Genomic DNA, 17149 nt, shown 5'->3' with positions numbered 1-17149 from the left:
CTCCAGCCTCCCTCTCCAGCCATAGGCACACAAAACTGATGGTCGTTTATTCATACATTTAACAAATACTTAGTTTTCTAAAATCAGTTAATTATACAACATGTTGCATCTCAAACTATTACATACTGCAAAACATAGTGTATGGATGCATTTAAGTGGTTTCAGTATCAGCTATCGGGACGAGTTAATTTGAACTTCCCCGAAGGGTCAGGAATAAACCAGTGTTCCCAGAGATCAGTGTGAACACTGGGATAGTCCCAAGGTTTGTATCTCCCATTCCAATGAAGTAATTTAGCTTCCTGAAGAAAACGCTCTGAGTAATGGGTATCAGGACTCCAACCTGTATGGGTAGATTTAAAAAAAAATTAAAAATCCTGGTTTTAATAATGGAAGACCCTATAGAGTGAGGTAAAGTCAGTTATTTGTTTAAGAAGTCTGATTAGTACGGTTTCACCTATTAATCGACAACTAGTTGTATAAGAGTAGCTTTTTTCAGCTTCATGCCTCTAATGCTGCATCAGCAAAAAATCTCAGTAATTTTCCTCTCTCAACACTTTTAAATTCTTGGCATAGCTGGGGTTAAAAAAAAAAAAATTTTTACTATTCATTTTACTATACCAGCTAAGCCATTGTATCTTTTTCCCAGGATAATTCACCATTCCCAGGTGAAAGGTAACTACATCCTACAGGTATCCCATCTTCTTCCACTGTGCCTACTAAAAGAGTGTCTGATTTTTTCAGTCTCTAGCTATATTCAGATCTTCCATATATTCTTTCCGTAGTTTATGACAATATAGGTTAACTGGTCTTCAAACATGTAGCTTTGTCCTTGGTATTTGGGTTTTTTCCTTTTTTTATCCAATTTAATGACTATTAGGGTTTGGGGTTTTTGCAGGGGATGCAACTATTTTGTTTGCTTGACCTGTTAAGAAATTTGCACAGTGACACCCGTGGGGAAGCCCCACATTCTGCCCTACCCTGAAGACAGCAGGACTAAGGCGTGTTGGGGGAGGCAGGGATTACATACTGTGGATCTGAGGTATAAAGTAATGCACTGAGGTAAAGTAACCTAAGGTCCTATACTGGAATCTTACAAACGGTTCACTTTATTTAGTTCCAGCTGCAAACAGTGGGAAGTTGAACTTACCAAGATGCCTTATGTGCCACATAGGATTAATAGTGGAATACTTTCCATGAAAAACAATCAGCATTGGAGAGGTTGCCACGCCTCCCCCAAGGGTGCTGCTGTAGAGGTTTTCCCTACAAAAGGAAAACAAAAAGAAAAAAAAAAGAAAACATTCAAAATCTCAAGCAAAGAATCTAGTACAAAAGACAGAAGATTAAAAAGTTAAGTATTATGGCAAAATTCAAAATCATGTTGAATAGACCAGTTTTCATCATACTCCCTCCTAATGCTGTTAATTGCTTGTATTTGCAACTCCAGTCCCTGTTGAGTAAATCACTGCTTTGGTGATGGGAAAATGGGAGTCAGACCCAACATGATGCCAATTACTTCTGCACACCACCTATAGTCTACAAGGCTGACGAAGTTTACAGTAGAAGAAAAGCTGTTAACAGAAAGGAACCAAACATTTTAGCCTGGTATCTTAAGAAAATGTACATGTTTCCATGTGTTTCATTCCCTCTTAATTCCCCATTCTCCCCTCCCCCAGCTTTTAGACCCATAAATTAACTTCAAATCAGTTTTGCCAAAGTCTAGTTAGTATAAACTAACATCTAAAGGATACTGATTTCCTAAGAATTTTGTGATAAATCCAGGGCTGGATCAAGCCAAATCGCTGTAAGGAGAGGCATTAGGAGGTCACAGCCAGATGTCTGGCTGCAGCGTGCTTGAGGCCTGGCTGGTCAGTTGGCACGTGGGCAAAGCCACCCCAGCTACGGGACACTGTGCCAGCCACCAGCCCAACAAGGAGGAAACCTGGGAAGTGCCGGGAGATGCTTAGAGGCGACAGAACAAAAAACTCCTAACCTCCCCTCAAAACCGGGTTTCAACTGCTAAGCAATTTATTTCACTGTCATTTCAAAATCCATCTAAAAGGAACATGAATGTGTTATCAAGGTATAAAATCAACTTCTTAGATAAAATTTGCAGTAATATTCATGGAGTTTTTTCAAACTTGTAAAAAGCACAGCAATAGCTTGTCAGGATATGTTACGTAAGCAGAGTAAAAGACACTTGGCTTTTCATTCTTTCACATGCTTATCATTTGCGTCTCTCCTCTGTTCACCTCTGAAACTAACAAGTAATGGACATAGTCCAACAGCGCAAGCTATTCAGTTTCAGTTTAGCCTTACTAAATTTAAATTTAACCCTTTGCAGAAAAAGAAAATAAATGTCAAGTTTGCAAATGCAGGTTAACAGTCAACTAACATAAAAAAGGAACAGTGATTGTTTCATGGTGTCATGACTTGTGGTCAATGCCAAAAAGGTTATCTTTCATGTCAAGTTTGGTTCATCTATAGAAAAAGAAGTGTTTTGTGTTGGTATTTAAGAAATATGGTGTCCAATTACAGTTTGGCTGACATTACAACTGGAGAGACCCCACACAAACAAACATTCCTCCTCCTTTAAGCCAGCCTCAGGAAGGGAAGATCCTAAGTGGCTTGATCCCAAGTGAGGTCGCTCACCCAAAAGAAGAACCACATGTTCTCAGTGTCCCTCAGGATTAAGTGTGGTTTCTGATTAAACACCAGACTAAAATTCCAGGTGGCCATTTCCTGGTACACAATTGGTCAGATTTAAGCAGACAGAAGTTCTGGAACATGAGTTACTTTGCTTGATGAGATCCCAAAGACAGACTATCTAGAGTTAAAGAACTTCTAAGAGCTTTTAAACAGAAAACTGTAAACTGAGTATTAAAAGTAAAGTGCCAAGCTAGATTTCTGCACATACTCTACATTTCTTTGCATCCACTTTTCCAACTGCTTTGTAATCCGTTGATGTTTCCATTCAGTCATGTTAGCAACAATTACTCCAGGATTAAAGGAGCAGGTGCTGGGGCTGATGCCAAGATCTCTAATCGCTTGCTTTCTGTAGTCCAGGAATCCCATGTACGTGTTCTAAGAAATAAAAAAAAGTATGTTTATCCCCTATGAATCTCTATAAAGATAAGTGTAAATGCATCTCTCTACCACTCACATGGAGACTAAATACTTGCTCCCAAAGCTGAGTTTCTAGATGATGGTTACCTGTCTTGATTTCCACATGACACAAGGCTGAAAGGCAGGATACTTCCAGCTACTCAGTTACTATTTTCCACAGTATTGTTCCATGGGAGTTTGATAACGCTCTTCCCTCGCCACGTGTTTGTCTTTCTGTAGCTTACTCTAAATGATGTAGCATCACGCTTTGTACAGCTGTAATGCCAGAGGGACTCACCGACAATTCTGGGGAACTCAGCTCAGGAACTAGACTTTGAACTTGTTTTCCTAACTTTCATTCCCTATTTGACTACTACAAATTTCATATATTCTGTCTTCATTAGGTGTTCCATAAGTGCTCAGGATCTACTGATAACAAAATACCAAACATAATCCAGTAGACTCCAAAGAACAATAGAGATTTAAATCATTACAGGAAACAACTCTGCATGGCATCACAGAGTTACCACAAAAAGTAATTCTTAATTACCTGCAAAACTATTACAAAGCTATCAAAAAAGAAAAAAAAAAAAAAACTTTCACTTTGGGGAAAATGTATAAAAACATCTTACATTTGTGGGTAAATACATTTGTTATTAGAATTCTAAAATGGCATCTTACCTGCATCCCTACACTTCTAACCATTTCATGTGTAGAAGGCAGATCACAATCATCTGAAAAAGCTGCAGCATGTCCAGGAGCTAACTTAGTGTCATAGAGTTCCTGGATGTCACCTGATTACAGAAAGGTCAAAAGCATAAGAAACATACTTCACTGCTACAGAGTTGATAGGATAACTGCTGTTCTCATATATGTTGTTTATGAACATACCAATTTTAGGGGATAGCCCAGATATTGATAAAGGCTGAATTTTGTAATATGGGACAATTTTCAAATCTGAGTCCTGTACCTGGATGTCTAAGGTCTATCTTTAGATGTTATCATCAGTATTCAATACATATTTTGGTCTGAACATCCAAAATCAGCTACAGCAGAAGCTGACTACACTGTTAAGAAGCCTGGTTACAAAGTTCTGCATTCACAGAGCTTGCCTTTGGAGAGGGAGGGAAGGCAACTTTTCTGAGCCTCTTCAAGTCCCACAGAAGTGCCACTTCAATCTCTTGCACAGATCAGGTTTTTCCCGGTGTTACTGTGTTTATACCTCCTAGTAAGGTACTCGGATTCCCAGCACTGGCCAGTTGACATGTGCCTGTCACACTTGACCATCCCTGCTGGCTTCACAGACCACACAACTCCTTCCTGGTGGAGGGAAATAACGTAACGCATGGTATGTCACTCATCACCCGGCTAGCGGGTACCCACAATGTGCCAGAACAGTTTCAGGGCAGGTGGGAAGCACAGCGCTGCCACAGCAATTGAGCGAGTCTGCATCCAAACCTCCTACAGCTACCAGCTTTGCTGCTGGGCATGCGTCAGTCACAGGTAAGATGAATTATCCTGGAAGGCCACATATGGCCCAGTAGCCTGAGGTGAGCCCATTAAAAAGACTAGTAACCAAAAACATTCTCTTTACTGCAAACACTGGAACTACTATTTATGAAATAAGCAGAGATTATTTATTTGTCTGAACTCATCAGCTGGTTGGAAAACTTGGTTTACAACTCATGTCCCACCAAGAAATAGAATTTGAATTAATGGGATACTTAATTGTTGAAGATCAACATGCCTTGCTAAGTATTTTCCCCTGATTCTAAATAGCTTCTGCTTTTCAAGAGAAAAAGCAGAAAAAGAAATTAAAAAAATCAAACCAAACAATTCTGGGCTGACACCCCAAGTTCAGTATGTTTCATTTTTATTGCTTTGCGAAAAGCAATGACCAACAAATAAATTATCCCAAAGTTAAAGCCCGAAAACCCCATTTACTCCTTATCCTGTCAGAAGTCTCATTCACTCCGATTGCAGAGACATCTGACAAGAGAGCACAGACTCATATTATAGCTAAGACACAGGGACCGGCTGCCAGAACAGTCTCCCTCCTTCCTGCCTCACTCCCACAAGTCCATCTCTATTCCCCTTTTCTGGGCCCTGTGATTGTGTGGCCCAAGGGTAAGCAAAATAGGCTGGCTGAAGCAAAGGGGAAAAAAAAATTTTTTTTAAAAAAAGGTTGGGGTTTAGGTTTTGGGAGGTTTTTTTGTACCGCTAGTCTTCTGTCAGGTCAGCCAGCTGAATCAGCTTAATCTGCAGCTGCACAACTGTAGATATGACAGAAGTAACAGGAGCTGCCTGGGGACAGGAGAGGCCACTTTTGTCAGCAGCAGCCTACCATAAGCTGTAATGTGAAACGGCACCTTTATCCTGTGGCTCCAGAAACACTACCAGATGACATAAGCTGACACCCCTAATGAAAGAGAAAGTCCTACCTTCCCTCTTCTCCTAGCCACATTGCCTTGATTCCTGCCAGGGCACTAATTCAGGCTGAAAGTAATCATGCTTCTGGTGAATGCCTGCGCAGGTACAAGGAGGGATGCAAGGGAAGTGGTGGGCTCAGCTTAAAGTGCTCATGAAACTGGATTGTAAATGAAGACTTTAAGAACCTTTCAAAGAGTTAAATATTGCTGTTGCCCATTGATGACAGACAGAACAACAAAACCAAAAAGCAGAGATAACCACTGGAAACACATATGTTGAAAAACTGTGATATGAAGTCTATTGCAAATTAAAATGAGACAGGCAGAGCAGATTAATCATATTTTATAAAGCAGCTAATAGCGGCCCCTTTAAGAGCAGATGTTCTGAAATCTGCCACTAAAGAGACAAAACCATAAAAAGGTGCAGAGAAGCAGTGGAGAATTAAATTATACTTTTGTCACGTGTAAAGTCACTGATCTTAATGTTCTTACAGCAAAGATTAATTTAGGCCAAAAAGTTTATTATAGTTATACTCGTTATTCTCAGTCCCTTCCAAATGAAATTTTCATCAGAACATCCCTTTAATGTTTAACACGGACAGGTAAAATGGTTTTGTTGTCCCTGTGTTCTGAGCCTGGCTAGGATAGAGTTAATTTTCTTCATAGCAGCTCATATGGTGCTGGGGTTTAGATTTTTGACCAAAACGGTACTGATAGCACTAATGTTCTCGCTTTTGCTGAACCGTGTTTGCACAGCATCAAGGCCCTCTCTGTTCCTGACTCTGCACCCGCAGTGAATACATCAGGGGTGCGCAATAGGCTGGGAGGGAATACAACCGGCCAGATGACCTGAACTGACTGAAGAGATATTCCATGCCATATAATGTCATGCTCAGCAAAAAAAGGGGAAAGAGGGGGTCTTGGGGGGGTTAGCCAGCTTTTGCTCGGGAACTGGTGGGTCATTGGTCTACCCACCAGAGTTGGCAAGTGACTGCCTTTACATCACTTGTTCTGTTTTGTTTTCTTCTCTCTTCTTCCACTTATTAAACAATTATTTGTTTGTTTTATCTTGACCCTGAAGTTTTCTTGCTTTTATTCTTCCTTTCCTCTTCCCCCATCCCACTGGGGGTGGGGATGGGGGGGGAAATGAGCGAGTAGCTGTGTGGCACTTAGCTGCCCACCAGGGTTAAACCACAACACTCTGATTAAAAAAATGTTATAAAATAACAAGTAAACAATATAATATAACAAGGGAGGACAACAACTCTACAGAGAAAAAATATATACTGGGAAACAGAAGAGAAAAAAATCATAAATTAATCGTTTAAAAAATATGTTCCTCTGATTACAATATATTTGTATAAACAAAAAAAGATTTTTCAGGATTTGAATGCCTTCTAACTGCTCCCATTTGTCTAGAAACTCTGAAATCCTTGATCATGATTCTGCAAATTCCTATGGATTCTGAGCTGAAGATGCTCAAAATCATATTTTGAATCTTTGGAATTTTAACGGTCTTATCTGAGTAAATTCCTCTTGCTCTCAAGAACAGCAATTCTGGATAATGAACTGGTAGCATCTGTGAGAATTCAAATACTAGCAGGAAATGCATGTCACATACTTAACAACAAATATTGCAGCATCTAAGTGAAATCCATCATATCTTTCAGCAATTGACCAGATTCAATTAAAATGAAACCCATACATAAATTTTGATCAAAATCAACTATTCCAAAGATACATGGAAATTCTTCTTCAGACTTCCCTTTAAATAAACAAACATTACTTGCAGTTTTCCTGAGTGCAACACTCCTAGCAGCTGCCTCAGTTTCCATTACATCTCATATTTCCAAACAACTGTAAAAGCTGCAATAACTTTGATTTTAATTCTGCTGGAAATTGCTTTATGGATGACAGCTTACCTTGAACAATGATATCATCATCCAAATATATTACTTTCTCATGCTTCTGGATAAGCAAAGGAAGATAAAATCGAACGAAGTTCAGCTATTAAACAGAAAAAAAGGTAAAGACTAAATAGTAAAGCTGTTTAATGTAGCAGTCTCATGCTTCTGTCTCTATTAACAATCAGTTTTAATTTCTCTGTTCATTGAGCACTAGTCAGTGATCACTTGCTTCCTCTCCCCCAGCTTTATTAGTATCTTTACTAATATCGTGAATAGATTATTTTTTATCCCTATTTTATTTACTATGGCCCTAACCAAGCAGCCCAAAACAGTTGCTTCTTCACATAATCATTTAGGTTAGAAAGGGCCTTTTAAGATCATTTTGTCCAACCCCTCTTCTCAAGCAGGGTCCACAGGAGCAGGCTGTTGGGGACCAGGCCCAGTTGGGTTTTGAGTATCTCCACAGATGGAGACTCAACAGCCTCTCTGGGCAACCTGCTCCAGTGTCTGACCACCCTCACCATAAAAAAAAAAAAAAAAAAAAAAAAAAAAAAAAAGATTTCTCATGCGCAGAGGAAATTTCATGTATTTTAATTTGTGCCCATTGCCTCTTGTCCCTCCACTTGGGTATTTATACACATTGGTAAGATCCTCTTGAGCCTTCTCTTCTCCAGGCTGAACAGCCTCAGCTCTCTCAGCCTCTGCTCATACAAAAGACACTCCAGTCCCTTAATCATCTTCGCAGCCCTGTGCTGGACTTGCCCCAGTAAGTCCGTACCTTCATGTACTAGGGAGCTCAGAACTGGACACAGTACTCCAGATGCAGCCTCACCAGTGCTGAGTAAAGAGGAAGGATCACCTTCCTGGACCTGCTGGCAATGCTCTTCCTAATGCATTTTTACAGCACACATCATACAAAATACTTCAAATTTAATAGTGCCATCATTCCACTATAGGAATGATTTGACTAGTGGCACAGACATGGGATGACAACTTCTACAATAGCAACAAAGAACACAGCAGAGGGAGAGGGGACTGAGAACACAAGAACAACCATACCGGTTCAGACCATTTTATCCAGCACTTGCCTTCAGAGTGGTCCTAAGCAGACACTCAGTGAAAGATAAGAATAGAGCAAGCATACAGAACAGTTGCTCCAAGTATTCTAGCTTTCAGCTATTTTCAGCTCAAGGCATTTCCTGAACCAGATGTGATCTGTCTAAATATAAACTTCAGTTTTCACTGAATCCCTGTAAATTTTTACATTCATAAGACCTTTCAGCAAGGAACTCTAGAGATTTAGTATTCACTGCATAAAAAAATGTGCAATATTTCTTGTTTGTTCAGTGACTTCTACTGATTTAATCTAGTGGCCATCCGTTCTTGCACTGGAAGAGACAGTGAGCAACCACCCCCCATCCAGTCCTCCACGCCACTCGGTTCTGTAGATCTCTACTATTCTCATGCTAGAAGTCACATTTCCAGGCTGAACAGTTTTAATCCACTGATTCCCTGCATGAAATCTCTTCCATATATTAGAAATGTCAAAGGCTCAGAGAAGGGCAGCAAGAATAATCATTCTGAACAGACTTGAACTTTTTCCAGTGGCGCTACATCTTTTTCAGATAAGGGGACAAAGATTGCACATAGTATTTAGAATGACAGAAAACTATGCATTTGTATTGTGGCATAATGATGTTCTCTATTTTGATCCTTACTCCTTTCCTAATAATTTCTAACATCTGATTTGCCTTTTCTGACAGCCAGTAATGTTTAGATTAGTCATTAACCTCTGAATTAACCCTGGACATAAGCAGAATGCAGCCAACTCAGCATCATGGAGGCACAAAGAACACTATTAGATCTTCCCTCTAATAAACTGTGAGTATATTCTTAAAGATACAATACATTCAAATTGCCAAGTTCTTGCCACCAAATACCAAGGTCCCAGCAAGACAGACAAGACACAAGGAGCTTGTTATAGTACACTTTTCCTTCTTGAGTGAGGGTGTAGTGTTTCGACCTGATGTGGCTTCTCTGCCTTACACCCCCCGCCATGTAATGGAACAGAGATCTAGGACATTTTAAAGCCTGTAATAGGTGTTAGAAACCCTGAAAATCTGCTATGCGGTGTTCATTTACTCACAGGCTGCAGTAGCTCAGGACGCGATGCATCTTGTCTGATTTTTCCTTTTAGTACCATAGGATTGAATTCCACAACCTTAAATTTTATTTCTTTCAGTTTAGAATTTTCAATCCATTTTCTGTGATAAAAAAGAAGTGATAAATGAAATATTGAGTGTGTGGCAAGTACTTTCACTATTAAATTCACAGACTCATAGGAGAATAAGAGACCTTGAAAGCTCACTCGATCTATTCTATCCCACGACATAATCACTTATGTCTACAGCTATTGCACATGGACATTTGTTTAACCTGTTCTTAAAAAAAAAAAACCAAAACAAAAAAACAAAAACAAAAACAAAACAACACCCAAAAACCCCAACAAAGCAAACAACCCACACCACTGCCAAAAACAGAGACTCCACAGGTTGCCTACACAAACCATCTTTCACCATCACTAGCATTAAATGCTATTTTTCTAGGCTTTCTTGCTGTACTTAAAAGACTATTTTTTCTTATCCTATCTACTGTGCTTTTAAAGCAGAGGTTAGTTTTCTCCCTTTTACAGTTTTACGTCCTTCAAGATGACTGCCACATCACCTCCTAACTATAATTTCTTTAGACTAATTTTTTTTTCATTTTGTCAGATTTCCTGACACCATCGCTTCTTTTCTCCTCTGAACTCTCTTCTAAATCCTTCCTGAAGGCACCTAAAACTAAACACCACACTTTTTCTGATGCATTAATAATCTCTGCAAGATCAGAAAAAGTTTCCTCACATCTCCTGTGGTCATATATGTCAACAGGTATATCCACTATGATGGAGGCCTTTTTTTTTTTTTTTTTCTGAATCAGTGTGGTCAGTTATCAGTCATAATTCTGTAGTTTTCCAAATGAGTGCTACCAAATTCCTGCTTCACCCTGAGCCAATACAATCAGCTATTCCCACCTATATTACCTTGTCATTACCTCTATTGAATTTGATCACATTTTACAATTCATTTTTTCCAATTCATCATGATTAGTTTGTTTTCAGCTCTTGTCCTCAATGTACCTGCCGCCTCTCTTCTAGCTCCATGCCAACTGCAGATTCATAAAGAACATTCTCCACTCTATTATCTAGCTTACTGATGAACTGGATGGGAAAAACTCCCTGTGGAACCTCACTCATTACATCTTTTCACTTTGGCACAAATTGTGGGTACACAGGCTACAGAAGCGCAGTAGCCAGAGGTGAGAACTGCTAACAAATCTGCTTTAACTTGGATTCACATCTTCCTCCTCTTTTAGACAATGTTTGTAAATTCTAACATGCAAACATGCTTTCATTATAAGCTTTTTGGGCCTCTATTTATAAACTTTAATACAACCTCTTAGCTGAAATGAGCTTTAAACAGCAAGTATTTCTACTCTGAAGCTCAAGACACAGCGCCAGATGAGAGGTAAGTGCAGTGCCACAAAATGGGATTGTGACAAATAAGCATGTATGTATACTCACCTTACTACAGACTCTTCTGCAGCAGATCTACAAAAGGCAGACAGGCACAAGTATGGGCACGGTCTGGCTATTTCACACCCCTTTACACCAGTCAGTGCCTTGTGTAGGGCAAAATGGTCCTTTTTCCTACGTGTAGAGAATCTTGGGGATTGCTACCAATAGCACTTCTTAAATAAAAAGGAGAAACATTTCCCTGAAAAGTCCTGCAAAGTCTATGTGCATGCTAAGGAGAACAACAACCTGGTCCTAACTACAGCATGAAACAAAACGAGGCTGGTATATACCGAATATGCGGGATGGTAGTCTTCAGCCCAACTATGTAGAACAAGACATTAGCCTCTGTGTTGCTGTAGATGCTACTGATTGCTGCTATAGCTGCACCCATTCTGCCTGCAGCAGCGCAGATTACGACTGGGATTTCTTCCTCCATTTCCTCAGGACTCTCCAAATCAACTATAAGAAACAAAACTATGCATTATAACAGAAAATTAAGAATCTTTTTGTATCAGAGCTGGGTCATAGGAATGACTGTGTAGTTCCATAAGCAGCAGAATCGTACCACAATCACACCATTTCCTTACCACATCCTAAACACATCCGCACTTGGCAAGGCATACAGCATGAGCTGTCACTAATCCAGACCTACATGCAGGTTGACTGGACTGTTGGATGCCTCCAAACAGAATATATAACAGAGTTCTTGGCATCTTCTACTCAGCAGGGGCACAATTCAGCCTGTCCTCCATGTAGCTGCTTATTCACATGAAACCTGAAGAAGTTTGAATACCTTTGAGACTTCTACATCTCAGTTATATTCAGTACAAATTGAACAATAGGTCCCAAAATTATCAAAGGAAGGAGGTAAGTGGAAGAGATGGTGCAACTGCGTGAGCTTCACTTCTTTGGGAAACAGGCTAGAAAGGAAGAGTGCAAAATTCTGCACCAGCAGGAAGCTGCTAATGATAAAAGGAAAAAAATCTAAACAATGCTGAATCAGTTCATATTACTGCTAAGGAAGATTTTTATCCCTAGCACTGATTAACTTACAGAACTTACATGGATATATTTACACTGGCTAAAACATAACCATTAAACTCATAACAACCCCCCAAAAATATACTGAAAAAAATGGTTTATACCAAGACAGAGTTTGTTTACCTTGGGAACACTGAATAAGCTAGTAGTATAAACATTTAATACCAGTCCAACCATATCAACCCTAGCAGGTTTCTGTCACTATAAAAATTCCAGCAAAACCTTCTGCTGTAAATTATGTCAAGATTTGATGATGTGTCTGAAATTAATAGGTAGGCCAAGAACATTCCCAAAGGGGCAAGCTGTGATCACAGTTTATTATCACTTGACAACTCCAATACTGTTCAGCACAAATAAGGATATACCCCAGCTTCCATCTACATCAGTGACACCTGGATAAAAATTTCAATCAGAATGACAATTCTTAGTCATTACTATCAATCTCCTGCTATTTTATTCAAGTAATTCAGAGTAAAAAAATTCCACATCCCAGACCTTATGCAACAGTGTGAGCAGCTCATCTACTGCAGGCCAAACAGGATTCGGTAAGACAAAAAGCACTGTTCAAATGAAGAGATAAGGAATATAAAACAAGAACGTAAATGATACAGAAGTACAAGTTGTTTACCTGTTTCATTCTTCAATGCAGACGGCACTTGGTGAACCCTGTTATACAGAATGGCGCACACAGTTAAGACAAGAAGTAACAGTAAGATCTGGTTAACTGAAACAAAAGGGAGAATTTGTTCACAATCAGTGTAACAGCTAATTCTCAAGTACCTTTTTAAAAAAAAAAAAAAAATCCAATTTGCAGCCAGTACATATCATAACCTGTATTTGCTGTGTTTATCAAATTCTCCTTTCTCTTGTTATTTGATCAAGCTAAAAATTTTATGTTAAAAACATAATAGTATCTCTCCCCCCTTACAGTAATTTCCAACTATCTGATTTTCATGGATAATTTGCTCACTAAATCATTAAGCTCCCAATATATATGGATTAGCCACACTAGGAAATTCACATATTTCTGAATTTTACCAGGAGCCTGGAACTTCCTTTTCTTGGCTAGTTTGTTGTCTGTTTATCATCACAGGACTTCATGAGTCAATTATTTTTACCTAGCCCTTTCCTTCTCTCACATTTTCCTGATAAAAATTCAAACATAGGAGAAATTTTTTTCTATTTCAATGTGCAGATCCTTCAGGTGTTTTGAGCAAAACTCTAAAAATACTAGAAAAACAAACCCAGCATGCAACAGAAACCATAAATGTTCCAAAATATTCGAAAATACATACACATTTTGACACGGTTACTTTAATTAGTAAAATCAAAAGAAAGCATGCAACAGCAAAGACCTTACTATATACTCTGATTTGCAGTTCCTACCAGACTGTCTTGTACAAGCTTAAGTTACTCAACATAAACCAACCATAAGCAGGTACCAGGACTGTTCACCGAGTACAACAAGGAAGTAATACATTGCCATCACCAACAGTGATTTTGATGATGGGAGTTCTTTGTATAGGACTACTTTGTTACTTTTGCACCACCATAAAAGATATTTAAGGTGTAAAAAGGAGCAAAGGGAACAAATTTTTAACTATTTCAATCAAAAGGGCCAACTGGCCAGAACTGGGCATGAGAATAAACTGAAATTCATAAACATACATCACCAAACCTGCACTAATTTAAACTAGCTGAGGAAACAGACCATTGACTTCAGAGAAATTTTGGATGCATAACTGGAGGCACACACCAGTCCATTTTCAGTCACTGACCCTGACAGCTGATGAGAACCCCAAATTTCTCGGGGCCACGCCTCAATTGCAGAGATGAACAACATTAACGTGCAGAGTTCTGTAAAAAAGCCACGCTCAGTGCTCCAGGCACAACCCACATAAAACCAGCAGCTACCTGCACTCTTAGTGGGGAATTCCAGACCCCCCAGTCTCATGCAGTAAAGCAGTGAGTAATTTTAAATTAATGGGATTTATGGCTGTACTTATCTAACTTAGTTAACAGGAAAAGGCTTATTTGTATACTTAAAGTTAAGCATAATTTAGCAAAACTAGAACTATAAATTTGTCTTTGACATTTCTGTCCTCTTTAAAAAATATGTATTTAAAGTGTTTTTAGTCTTTCTTACTTTTCTTTAAAAGAGCCATGTGTCCTGTTGGATGAGAACTGTGATCTGTGGTAAAATAAAAATAATAATTAAAAAAAAAAATTTAAAAAAGAGAGAAAAATCATTAATACCAGTACTCAATACTAGTTAGTTATTTCAGGGACAAGGTTTTGCATCATCAAATTTTACTGTTGACCTGGTCAAAGTAAAACTGAACTCTATCTTTGTAAATAACTTTTTTGGAACAAATAACTAATATTCTCAGCTATAAGTATTGCATATTTTAATTTAAGCTACTAACAGGTTGAAAAGAACAGCATTTTAATAAATTCCATCCAATCACCTACGTCAGTAATAACTAAGATTTTTTTAACACGTTTTAAAGTAATGTGCAAAGAAGTATTAAAACACCCACTGATGCAATTTGTAAATACATTTACTTTTACCTCTGATTTCACCTAAAACATAATAACAATCACTAATACTCATGTCTTGCTGGAGTATGTTCCCAAGCATATGGGAATCTTACACTGGAGCCATGTCTTTCAGACTCTTAGAAAATTTCAGAGCAATAGCGAAAATATTTTCTAACAGCAGTATCCTTCAACCAACAGTAAGGAGGGAGTCTGTGCAATGTGGCTTGTATTTAAGCACATTATTTATGATGCTGAAGAAAATTAGGTAGCCTTCCCTAAAATTGTACTTCTAAACCAGGCCCAAGAGTGGCCATGACTTTATGCCTGAGAGGACAGAACATAATGGCTAAAATACATTATGGGAAGTAAAACATTCACTTGAATTCTGAACCCAAAACTACTGTTTATGAAAAAAAAACGCAAACCCAAACCAAAAAAAACAAAAGTAAAAAACAGCACCAGAAGTTGGGGCAGGAGGGGGTGGGGAGGGGAAAATACAACTATGTGATCTAACCTTTATGCTATGGTAGCTGTATGTAGGACAGAAGCAAATTTTTCCTGTTTCCGTACATACAGATATGGACACATTACAGCATAGATAAGGATATATGACGGTTTCTATGCACACATAAAAATGAAGTTTATTCTGACTCCTTGAGAAGACAGACAGAACAGCAAGAATTCTTGAAACCTGAGTCACAAAACTGACCGCCTCTCATTGGTTACTGCTCAAGTTCAGGCGGCATCCTAAATTAGTCTCTGCTTCGACTAACAAGTTAAAAGACAATAAAAATATTTTAAAAAGCTAAGATGTGGCTTTGTTTACAACCACTTACATTCGCATGTATTTAGGTCCCAACAGACAGCTAAATCAAAGTGAAGAGAGGAGTACTTCTGAAAGTCCTTTCACATCCGCAGGACTTATCTACATTCCAGCAGCCCGCTCTCTTCATGTGGCATTAATTTACACAGAGAGGAAATCAAGCTTATCGTTCAAAAAAAAGCCACTGCTGAGAAAGCCCTTCTCTCACGCATTACGCATAAGTATTGTCTTCTTATCCATTTAAAAAGTTTACTCATTTAGGTAAGCAGAGAGAAAACAGAACTCCCTACACTCTTGGAGTAACTTTCTAACCCCACTTCAGCAAATCACAGTCTTCCACTGATTCCCATAGAGCTGACTACTATATTTTAATTATCATTTGTAATTATAGTCACAAAAAATACTGATGATCACTGCAAGATGAAGTCGGATAGCCACAGCTTCATGGTATCTTCAGAAATTATTAAATCAGCGTAAACTGAACCACATTTTAAACTTTAAAATCCAAACTCAGACAGACTCTCATACAAGTTTGAGTTCTAAAACTACAGCACTCCTAAGCCTCAGAAACTCAGGTTGATTACCCACTGATTTTTAAGGAAAGAGAGGAATATTTGTTCCCCTACAAATATTTACTCAATTTTTCCTGACTGTAGACATCAGTTCCTGGAACCTGGCACTCCCTAACTCAGTTGCCAAATGCTGTAACAAAATGAGGGGCTGCAGAAGGGAAAGCTCAGAAACAGTGACATTACTGCTCAGATATTTCCTGCTTAATTAGTCTTTTTACCTCTTCAAAGCAGCACAGTATTCGGGACTCCTCTCTCCTGAAGAGCTGTAGAGCTATTTACTCAGATCCTAGATAACCCACAGCTGTAAGCACTCTTGCCAAAGCTTCCTTGACCATCATCCTCCTTTGAAGTCCCCCGCAAAAGGGCCTTACAGGGCACAGTAACAGTTTTAAGATTCAATTCCTTTTTCAAACTCTTCAAAGTTTACTTTGGAGTTGTGCTGGTTTTCTTTTCTTTTCTTTCTCTGCTGCTGAGGAATAGCAGAGTCCAGACGCCGCACTGGAGGAATGAGAGCCCATAAACCACTTCCAGATGTGCAGAACGATGATGCAGCCCCAGATCTGGCAAACTTGCCTCAGAGCTTCAGCTAGCAGATTGCAAACAAATCCCATAAAACAAAAAGTCTTAAGGGGGTGGGGGAAAGAGAAGGAGGCAAACCCTTCCAGAAGTTACTTCAACAGCCTAGTTGCAGGCTAGGTTTCTAGTCATTATTTACGGTAAATGTGAACAGATAACCAGTGTGCAAGAGCCAAACGACAACATGCCAAAGTCAAACTGAAAGCCAAAAGTTTTTCCAATGTCTGTTTGCAGAGTTCTTCCGAAATCAAAAGCTAAGGGAAACTTGCAGAATTCAACTCTGAATATGCATTTTGACATGAATCATCTCATTTCCAAATCTTTAACCAGTTAAGATAATCTGAATCTACAGGTTTGGTTTAGATTCAAAGGGACTTTAGATCAAGGTAACCAGTGGCTGTTCAAGGTAACCAGCACATGTTGATGCTCTGCCTCCTAAGCTCTCCTGGAAAGCTTTTGCAGTTTTATTTCTACACCACTTCTTTCATTCAAGTTCTCTCCCTTCCTTCTAGGACCCTCCCTTCTACATGATAATTATCAAC

General features: G+C 38.9%; 1 protein-coding gene across 5 annotated transcripts; it reads right to left on the bottom strand.

The window, feature by feature from the left end:
* Positions 1-20: 20 nt before the first annotated feature.
* Positions 21-17103, bottom strand: GLT8D2 (glycosyltransferase 8 domain containing 2). Of its 5 annotated transcripts, none has more exons than XM_069807450.1 (10): positions 16250-17103; positions 14242-14286; positions 12724-12761; positions 11345-11513; positions 9585-9702; positions 7454-7538; positions 3784-3896; positions 2915-3081; positions 1148-1260; positions 21-340 (listed from the first exon to the last, which is right to left on the bottom strand). In XM_069807450.1, the coding sequence occupies exons 4-10, from the start codon at positions 11488-11490 to the stop codon at positions 168-170; spliced, it is 915 nt and encodes a 304-aa protein (XP_069663551.1). In that variant the 5' UTR covers positions 11491-11513; positions 12724-12761; positions 14242-14286; positions 16250-17103; the 3' UTR covers positions 21-167. The 5 variants fall into 5 exon arrangements, with proteins under 5 accessions (XP_069663551.1, XP_009913101.1, XP_069663550.1 ...); XM_009914799.2 differs by having other exon boundaries at positions 12724-12819; positions 16250-17102; XM_069807449.1 differs by lacking the exon at positions 16250-17103 and adding an exon at positions 15473-15698.
* Between the last annotated feature and the right edge of the window lie 46 nt (positions 17104-17149).

This window comes from Haliaeetus albicilla, chromosome 19 (genome assembly GCF_947461875.1).
Source record: "Haliaeetus albicilla chromosome 19, bHalAlb1.1, whole genome shotgun sequence".
Classification (NCBI taxonomy): Eukaryota; Metazoa; Chordata; class Aves; order Accipitriformes; family Accipitridae; genus Haliaeetus; species Haliaeetus albicilla.
The sequence above is the reverse complement of the archived record's forward strand: the minus strand, read 5'-3'. Positions and strand labels throughout refer to the sequence as shown.

What these genes read in the sequence shown, in the direction of transcription:
- GLT8D2 (XM_009914799.2), bottom strand. An exon ending in TGATGATATCATTGTTCAAG is followed by an intron (nt 3,897 to 7,453) that starts GTAAGCTGTCAT and finishes TTCTGTAATCAG; the next exon opens with GTGACATCCAGGAACTCTAT. An exon ending in GTGGCACATAAGGCATCTTG is followed by an intron (nt 341 to 1,147) that starts GTAAGTTCAACT and finishes CTACCCATACAG; the next exon opens with GTTGGAGTCCTGATACCCAT.